Source organism: Pollachius pollachius (assembly GCF_949987615.1).
Source record: "Pollachius pollachius genome assembly, contig: scaffold_255, whole genome shotgun sequence".
In the NCBI taxonomy this organism is placed as follows: Eukaryota; Metazoa; Chordata; class Actinopteri; order Gadiformes; family Gadidae; genus Pollachius; species Pollachius pollachius.
The window spans coordinates 20,001-30,000 of NW_027641272.1; the positions used below are offsets into that span (position 1 = coordinate 20,001).

The window sequence follows — 10,000 nt, forward strand, 5'->3', positions numbered from 1 at the left end:
CACCCATTCCACCCATGTCTCCTATGCGATTAGGTCACTTCCTGGGGAACCACAGTGTCCTGGATATCCTGAGGCAGGAGGGCTATGAGATCGTTCACACACCGCCTGATCACCGGGAGACCCTCCCAGGGTAAGTAACGGAGCACTTTATTATAGTCTCAGTGTGTTCGGCCCTTTATTAAAGGGACTGTACTTCCCCAGGGAGACTGCTGAGCTGCTGATTACTGTTATGGTGGGCTGGCTCAGAAATGCATTGCAGATTACGTTCAGTGATTACAGTTTGACTTCATCCCACCCACCTATGTTGACCTCACGGCAGAAAACACGGCGCACGCTAGGGGAGCTGAAAAAGCTGTTTGTAACATGGATTGTGTGACGGAACACTCGTGCAATTTGATTGTGGCAGGCCTACATTGGGAATACACGCACACATTGATTTTATATTTATAAAACTGATTGCGCTGACGCACACACAGGCGTACGCACAAGTCACTTAAACAAAACAATCAGATTTGATTGCTGATCTTCACTCTGCTTTTCCAACACCCATGTGTTTTTGCGTGTGCGTGTGTGTGTGTGTGTGTGTATGCGTGTGCGTGTGTGTGTGTTTGTGTGCATGTAAGTGTGTGCAAGCCCTTGCTTATTATAAAAGCAGGTCCGCTCTGTCCCTGTGGGGTGCTCCTGCCCTTTCAGGGGGATAAAGGGGTGGTGGTGTAGGGCTCGGGTGCAGAATGGTAGAGTTGGGGTTGTGTCGGAAAGGGGTGCTGGGCTGGGGGTGTAGAGGGATGGGATGGGGGGGGGGGGTTGAACTCTGGGTCAGACTGATTGGCCTCATTACACGCTAACACCAAGCCACTCCAAACCAGGAACCCCCAAAAAATTGCAAAACAAGACTCAACAAGGGAACAACCTCGTTAAAACAGTGAACAACAATGAAACAGGCGAGCACACATCCATCCAGGCACTGCTTTAACAAACTCCCCACTGCAAATGACAGCTGTAAACATACTTTACCAGCCTCTCCCACCCCAGCCCCCTCTCTGTTGATGGACCTTCGGGCCCGACCCAGGTTCTGCTCTAAATGCTGACAAGTGGACTGACTTATTGCGGTCAGGCGATACGCGTGTTAACACACACAAACTGCACACTTACCCACAGATACACATACACACATACACGCACACACACACAGACATACATAAAAAACACACACACACACACTCACACACACAGTACAGAGTTGCATGCTGCACACATGTTCCACCCCCCAATACAAGGTGAAGCACCGGGAGGGAAAATAAAACCACAAAATGGCAGACCAAGAGTTGCTCTCGAAAAAGCCTCAAACCTGGAACATCATGGGCCGATTGGCAACGCTGACGACGTTCTCCAAGCCCAGGGGGTCATTATTTGACAGACAGCCAGAGCTGAATAGCGTAGCGGTTACCTTGGCCTCGCCGGTAGCCTACCGCAGCCTGGTTTCACCGTCAGTCTGATCCGTCAAGAAGCCTGGACCTGGGCCTGTCGAGGTTAAAAAATGCAGATTTTGACCGCCTAATTTGCAGCAGACCCAAAAGCTAACAGTAATCATGCGTCCACTGTGCTGGTGGGATTTGCCTCAGAGAATTGAAATAATATGAATGCAATGCCCATCGCCTCCATGCAATAATATTGGGCTTCTTAATATGTTGCGGCTAAGAGTCGTTATTGGATAGTGTGATATATAATGCTTAAGTGCTCTGCATGCCGCTCGCTGAAAATGTATGTGTATGCCTCGAGGCAATTACAAAACAATCTTTCAGCAAAAGGCCATTAAACGATTAGTGGAGAATGTTTAAATGCAACATTGATGTTTCTCCCTGTAACTCTATAGTCGGCCTTCCTACTTGAGTCAAGCGGACCCTGGTGGTAGGTGCGTCCCCCTGGCTGAAATCACAAGAGAGACACAAGACTGGGAACTCATTAGAAAGTAAATCAACACGAGGAAGGAGAGGAAGCAGGGCTGGAATACGTTCACTGTGAAAAGCCCCGGCTGAAAGCGAAGGCACATAGTAAACAACACAGTTACAATGTGCAGAAGAGGGGAAAGGAGGGAGAGAAAGTCTGAGTAATGGATTTCAAGAGGGACTCCAGCATGTGCTCGGAGAGAGCTGGTGGTGTGTTCTTGGGTGGTCCGCTTAGGGTAGATATCATATTTGACAACACAGGATGGCAGGCTGAGTTATAACTTCCCCCCACCATGTTGCCTGCTGGGGATTTCTGCACCACACACTACACTCTTTATTAGGGCACTGGTCTTCTTCAGTTTGTAAGCAATTTGTATTTATTTCTTTTTTGACATTGTTTTTTTGAGTAGTTGTGAGAGCACACTATTTGTTATGGGAAATCATGATGTTGTTTATGGAAGGTTAAAGGATGACGAACAAGACTAAAAGAAAGGGAATGACAAATCAGCGCCCTTGAACGCTCCCAAATGTTATTTCTTGGCCTGGACGTGGTAGAGAGGAGATCGGTGCTCCATGCCCTGAGAGAGTGAGGTTTTCAGGGGTCTTGCATGTTTGTGTTGGCCGTCTCCAGGGAGGAAGCAGTCGGGAGGGGAGAGGATACCACGGTGGACCCCGCTGTGGAGAGCCCCGGGGCGGGTACAGCCTCCACCGTCGACTGGGTGACCGGATCTCCTGAGGAAGAGGAGGAGGAGGAGGAGGAGGAGGAGCTGGAGGACCTAGAACAGGAGGGGTTCCTGGGTGAGCTCGGGGAGGAAGACATACTGCCCCACATGCTGCTCCCCGACAGCCTGAGCCAGCTGGAGGAGTTTGGGCGACACAAGCGTCCGCGTAAGGCCCACCGCGGCCACGGGAGGCCCCGGCTCTTCAGCGACCTGTGGGTCCGCATGGAGGACAGGTAGGGGGTCACACCACCACCAACACCAACACCAACACCACCTCCACCACCAACACCATGTAAAGGTCCGTCGAGGACACGGTTGAGGACAGGGGAGGGTTAATGGGTGACCCATGGCCCGGAAGGTTCTGGGTTCAAAGGCTGATTGCGGAAATCTATCTGTAGGCCCGCTAGACTAGAGCATGCTGCCTTACCCCTGCATGCTCATGAGTGATGTTTATCCGATTGAGGTCAAAAGATGATGGGCTAAGACACACTGACTGGTTGCTGCAGAGGGTGTGAACATCACAGGATTTCAAATATATATCCCATCGTCTATGGGATAGTCACCCAGAAAGAATCTGTTTGACTTTAGGAGAAGGCCTGTTTTTGGCTCATCTTCTCCCCACCACACCTCCCGGGAAGAGCATCCCAGTTCCGTCCCATTACACCAGCGACAGATAATGCCAAACAGAATCAGTTGTTCGCCCAGATGCCATCCTCTAAAATCCAGAGACCCGTCACCTCAAACAATGACGTTGTTTTTCGCTTTTGGTCCATTTGTGTCTCTCCCAGCTCGACGCCACCACCCGATGTGAGGATCATCAACGGCTACGTGACGGTGGTGCCCCCGTTGACTGGCCAGGAACAGCACAGGCGGCCGGAGCTGTCCCCGGCGTTGCAGGACCCCAGCACAACCGCTCCCTACACCCACCAGAGTCGCCATAGCTCTGCCCGGTCAGGCTGGGAATGCAGCACTCTGGTAGTCCTCCCCTCTCTACTGGCCTGGCTGCTGTCGCACATGCTGTTCACCTCCTGACCACACGGGGCAGCTCTCACACAGACAGACACATAGGACCCCCGGTGTCTCTCCTCCACCAGAGAGATGGAGTGTGTGTGTGTATGTGTGGGTGGGGGGGGGGGGTATTTACACACCATCAAGAGGAACATGCCGTTGTTCTCTATCATGCACCAAAACACCTCGTCAAGCCTTATAAACTATAGCGTTGAATAAGCTCTGAGCCGCGATGCAGAGGATGAATAGACTGCGTCTGGTATAAGAAATGTGTCTCATCAGGAGGAAACTCCTGCATGGGAAATTCTAAAAAACCTAATAAGTATTATGATAGAAGATTGATAGCAGTACAGATTTTAATACAGCACAATTAACACCTGTGATTTGTATGATTGTGTGGTGTTCTATGTGGAAGAATATGCCACTACAATAACCATGATGGCTATAACAAACTGTAAAGAAAACTGTAACATTTTTTAACTGGAGGTGGGTCTTTGTTGCCAGTTTTGTAAATTGTGCATTTTGTTTATAAAGAAATATTGTATATTTATTATATCTGGTAATAAAGAGTATATTTTCTTGCAGTTGAAGATTATTGACAATAAAACATTGAAAAACTGACATTTGAGTGGAATTTCTAGTTTTGTGTTATCACATTAGCATAGGCGTTGCGGACAAATTAAAAGTTCAGCTTTTTATTTGTCTTGTAAAGATCTCGATCTCCCTTCTGCCCCCTAGCGGCCAGGGCGCGATATTAAGGCCATAGAGACACGCGGCTTCAGGAAGGTAAAGGGAGTCCAATTTTTATAAAGTTGAGCTGCATTCATTACTTATGGTGAAAGACGAGAAGGCCAAGACAATGAGAAGCTAATCGTTGTAAATAAAGCGTTCAATAGACGGGGAAAAATTATCGCAGCTTATTATATTATTATTAGCATAGGTTATCAGGAACTAGGCTACCAAATTAGGCTATAGAACATTTTCATATTTACGTAGGATAAACTGAATTTGTTAAATGAAACAAAGGCCTAATGTACTAATGTAGAGAGATGTGAGAGTAACGTTTGAAATGTGTAACCATTAGGAGGTTTAAACCGTCTGTGGAGTTTTTCCGACCCATATTCATGTTAATAATACTAGTTTACAAGTTGTCAAACATTGTGTTGTAGTGTTCCCGTCTGCCGACAGATGGCGCTAGACACACACAATAAGAGATTAGATGCAGAATCTAAACTCATCTCACCGCGTATTTGATACACTGCCTTCAATGGGAGAAGGTCGGACAATAGAAGGTATATAGATAAAGATATATAACACATTCAAGTAACTAAAATATGAATATACTTATATCTCGTATATACGTTTTATATTAGTGTCTCAATAAATGAATACAAACTCAATACAACAGGCTACAACATTTGCATGAATTTATCTCCTTTTATCTTTAAATAAATGTATATTCCTACAATCCGAAATGGCAGTCTTTTGGTTTTTGAGAACTTGATCATTTGCTCAAATTTATTATTCATATTATTGCATCTTTATTCATTTACAGAACATATTAAAGCAGTATATAAAAATACAATGGATAGAGGAATCCTTAATTAATTAATCCCTACAAATAGTAGACAGGAAAGTTTATTTCCTGATCAGATTATTATAAATCAAGGACTATTCAAAAATAACAATTGAATGTAAAACAACACAATTTCTAATTCATATTTTAAAATGAGCTTTTCACAATTATAATTTATTCTTTAAAAAAATTATGTCTCAAATTCAATATTGCTTGAACAAATGTTACCAGCCCAACATATTGCTAACATAAATGCACTGCAAAACATTAAAAAAAAAAGTTTTTCTCTAAATTGTCCTTGCTCTTCATCTAATGAAAACATAGGTCTACGTATTCAAACCAAAGTCCCACAAAACCACTTGAGCTCATTCATTTCATGATCACATCATTCTCCCATAATCACATTGATCATTAATCACAGTAACTCATTACCCCCAGATGACATTATACATTCCCGATGTCAAACTATCCGGCATGGCGTTAGTTTAGTTCCAAGTTTAAACTTTACTCAGATTCTTCGTCTCTCGCCGCTCTCATTCTGTTTAACGGTAAAGAAAAAGCCAAGCAGGTTTTTTAGAAAACAAACAGCTTTTCTGCCCCTTAAGCCGAGGCGGGACAATATTTGCCTCCACTAGAATACCATTTTCCCTGGGCTTGGGGCTGTTGTTTGAGGGAGTGTGGGGGCCTTGACAGGGCGATCCGGAGCTGACCCCGCACTGGCCGGCTGACGCATATAAATACAAGATCACAGCACAAAATCAATGTCCGAGCAAACTCATTAAAAATGCCCCCTTCTCCTTAAATGATTCCCGTTTCCTTCCATTCAACCTGTTAGCGTTCATCCCCCCCCCAAGAAACCTCCCCCCCACCCCCGACGACACCTCTTCCCCCTCCGTCTCTCTCTCTCTGTCTCTCTCTGTCTCTCTCTCTCTCTCTCTCTCCCTCCCTCCCTCAACTCCCTCTCTCTCTCTCTCTCTCTCTCTCTCTCTCTCTCTCTCTCTCCCCGGGTGGTAATTATTGCAGAAGTCGTTTTTTGCCCTTTGATTTGCACCGTTTCACAAATGAAGGTTAAGTTTGTTTAACCGTGCTGGATTTGCCGGTCATGTTAAAGCATATAATGTGGCAGGTCCCCCATGCTTTCCCTTTTTAACCGCCCCCCCCCCCCCCCGTTGGCCCAGTCCCCTAAGGAGCTGCGTGTGTGTGTGTGTGCGTATGTGTGAGTATGTGTGTGTGTGTGTGTGTGTGTGTGTGTGTGTGTGTGTTCCTCCAAGGTTAAGGCTTACCGGGTCTAAGGAAGCCTGCGGTGGATCAGCCCCTCGACCCGCTGACGGGCGGATCGGAGGGCAGGGAAGTAGTTAAAAATCACCCCTGGTAAACGGATTAGGAGCCGCCTGCAGTGTTTGCCCTGGGAAGACCTGCTGGAGCACACAGGAAACCATTAAACCCAACGGGGAGAGAGGAGAGAGGACGAGGGAAGATGATGAATTGGGGGGGCGGGGAGGTAAAAGAGAGGGAGGAGAATATAGATAAGAAACCGTTTGCTGTCCCTCGGCCCGATGTGAAGCAGCCTCACAGCCTCACTCGTACAGAAACAAAATATTTACCAACGCATAGAACCCTATATATAGTGGGACAATGAAAGCCACTCTTGGCTGTGGAGTGGTGAGGCCTGTACCGTAGATCAATACCGCTGTGAAGTGGTGAAGCCTGTACCGTTGATCAATACCAGCATGTGAACCATCGATCCCAAGCAACATTGAAACCATTGACCGCCCATCAAATGCATTCAGGGCTCCATTGTCAGTTCTGGCATTCACAGTGTGTCACAGCATTCGGTCTAATAACACACACATACAGAACAAAGAACAGATAAAGCCTGTCATCATAAAGCCGTATAAAATAGATTAAAAATTGGTCAACGGCAATCCTCGCTTTCAAAGAAACACCAATGTGAGTGTAAAGCAATTGTCGCTTACCGATATCATATGTTTTGTAACACAAACTCGCCGCGCAACTAACGTGGCGCTGGTGAAACCACACAAAGAGACAGAGGCTATGTCCGATTACAGCTGATGGATGTTTACAAGAAGGCATTGTTGAACGTGGGATCTATAATGATGACTTACAGCAGGCAGCATCCGCCCACCCTAACCACCACCACCACGTCTCCTGTTCCCCCCCCCCTGTATTCCACAAGCTCTCCCTCTGGCTCCCTGTCTAGCTAACAGCACCCTTATGCTTACACTTTGGGAAAACAAAGCTTAAAAACATAAAGTACTTGGCGGGTTAAAACATGCGGTTGTGTTTGAGTGTGTGTGTGTGTGTGGTGTGTGTATACGTATATGTGTGTGTGTGTGTGTGTGTGTGTGTGTGTGTGTGTGTGTGCACGTGTGTGTGGGTTTGTGTCTGTGTGTGTGTGCGTGCTTGTGTGTGGATGTGTCTGTGTGCAAGTATGTGTCTATCTCTGTATCTGTGTCTGTTTGCTGGATGAGACATTATTATCTGCATTAATGTGCAGAGCCCATTATGGACCTTTAGCCTATGTGGCTGAAACACCGGGGGGCTTGGAGAGACCACCGGCCAGGGGCCACACTGGGGGGCTTGGAGAGACCACCGGTCAGGGGCCACACTGGGGGGCTTGGAGAGACCAACGGTCAGTGGCCAAACTGGGGGGCTTGGAGAGACCACCGGCCAGGGGCCACACCGGAGGACTTGGAGAGACCACCGGTCAGGGGCCACACCGGAGGGCTTGGAGAGACCACCGGCCAGGGGCCACACCGGAGGGCTTGGAGAGACCACCGGCCAGGGGCCACACTGGGGGGCTTGGAGAGACCACCGGTCAGGGGCCACACTGGGGGGCTTGGAGAGACTGGTTTGGTGCAGAGGAGGAGCCAACGATGGCCGAAGGTCTGGAGAACATCTTCAGGTCCAATCATTGTGACAATGATTGGATGGGAAGAATCGACAAGAGAAGGAAGGAACCACGAAAAGAGGAAATTGAAATGCTTTAATATATTACTATATCTAACCTCGTCCCTCTTTACAAATTCTGCCGGGGCAATACAAGCATGAGTCAACTTTTTTATTTACCGAATCTTTGTGTGTGTGCATGTGTGTGTACACGCCCGCTTGCATGTGTGTCTTTTTCGAAGTTCAATGAAAGACGATATTAATGAACCGATGTTACTGTCTCTATAGAGCATGTCCCATGGGGAAGGAAAGTGACTGCACATGTGGGTATACATACACATTGACGGTAATGCGCACGTACACATACAAACATGTATGTACGCATGTGTGTGTGTGTGTGTGTGTGTGTGTGTTTGTGTGTGTGTGTGTGTGTATCTTGCAGGGAGGCGTCGCAGGGAGTGTTGTGTTTCACAGGTTTCTGCCATGATGCACTGCTTTATTATTCGGCACAAGGGGGCACTTCACATGTGGAATGGGTTCTCTTTGATATCGACAGCAGCTTGAGAGAGAGAGTGCACTCAAAAACAGGCGCAGGGACGAATTTATTCCCTGTGTTGGGAAGGTGGGGGAGGGCAGGGGGGGGTGGGGAGACAGTTGTGTACGGCCCCTGGCAGCGGTGGCTGCACATGCGAAGAGCCAAACGCTTTGATGCTCCAGCGGTGACACTCGGGGCGCTAATGAAATATGGTAATTACCGACACATGAAAGCCCTCCTAGCCTGGCCCCGAGAGAAAGGAGATAAAAAACAAATGTGACTTTATCCAAAGATACCCTCTGTGATTAATTCTCCTTTTCATAAACATATATTTTATGCCGTCCGTGCGCTACAAAGCAGCGCTGGGCGATCAGTTGACCCGGCCCGCTGGCGAGGGGCGAAAAGGTCCACTGATTAACAACATTGTGGTCTTTTCCCGTTGCCATAACCCTGTCCACTGTCCCCCCCCCCCCCCACACCCCTAAACCCCCGCCCACCCACCCAGCCCCAACCTAGCCCCCCCCTTTCCCGGCTCCATCTTCATGCCCACCGCATCGCTCTAGACGAAACGGAACAACCGGAGCCGTGGCGCCTTCCCTGCTTTTCTTTAAAAAACGCCTCAGACGATGTAACTTCAAAGCCTGCAGGGGTTGGTCGGTGGAGCCTGAGACCTCTGGTTGTTCAGGTCTGCTCTCAGCTGTAGTCGGACTACACCACAATGCGCCATCATGTTTGATGGTGTTGGACGTGAAGGATATGCTGTTTGCATTGCACTCGTCCACAGAAAATTGGATGGTTTGATTTGTAGTGGCCGGGGCTCTGCTACGTTTACCTTCTGTGAGAACATTGTTGTTGATAAAGGTGAGATTTGGCAGCAGGTTTGGAACAAACAATCGCAAACCAACGCTTGGCAAGTTGGTCGAGTGTGCTGAAGCCAAACATTTTGGCTCTCCATATCCCCTCATGCCAAGACCTGTGTCCATAAAATATGATCCAAAGCATTGCCATACCAAATAAAAAGAAGGCCCATCACACAAAAGTAAGCCCCACTTTGCATTGCATGTTTGAAAATGGTTACTGTATATTACTGAATATTATTTTTTACTCAATCAAGACTAAGATCTCACTTTGAAACCGTTATTTGCATCCCCATGGATGTGTGCAACAAGCACACAATAAAAACTGATTAGATGTCCATGTCAATGTTTGTTGAATTACTTTTACTTCATTAGTTCTTTTTTTGTATCATTGAAGGAAAATATTTCATTGATACTTCATAGAAACGTTCCAGCCAGCCGCACAA

The 10,000-nt window shown here is 47.3% G+C and overlaps 1 protein-coding gene across 1 annotated transcript in view; it reads left to right on the top strand.

Moving 5' to 3' along the window:
• Nucleotides 1-3,812, top strand: part of LOC307091687 (metalloprotease TIKI2-like) — a gene marked incomplete at its 5' end in the record, with an annotated part of 19,014 nt that extends 15,202 nt beyond the window's left edge. Inside the window, 3 exons of the mRNA XM_079759337.1 lie at nucleotides 34-130; nucleotides 2,578-2,901; nucleotides 3,457-3,812. Coding sequence (XP_079615463.1) covers nucleotides 34-130; nucleotides 2,578-2,901; nucleotides 3,457-3,700 — 665 coding nt within the window. The remainder of the gene's footprint in view (nucleotides 1-33; nucleotides 131-2,577; nucleotides 2,902-3,456) is intronic.
• Nucleotides 3,813-10,000: the final 6,188 nt, after the last annotated feature.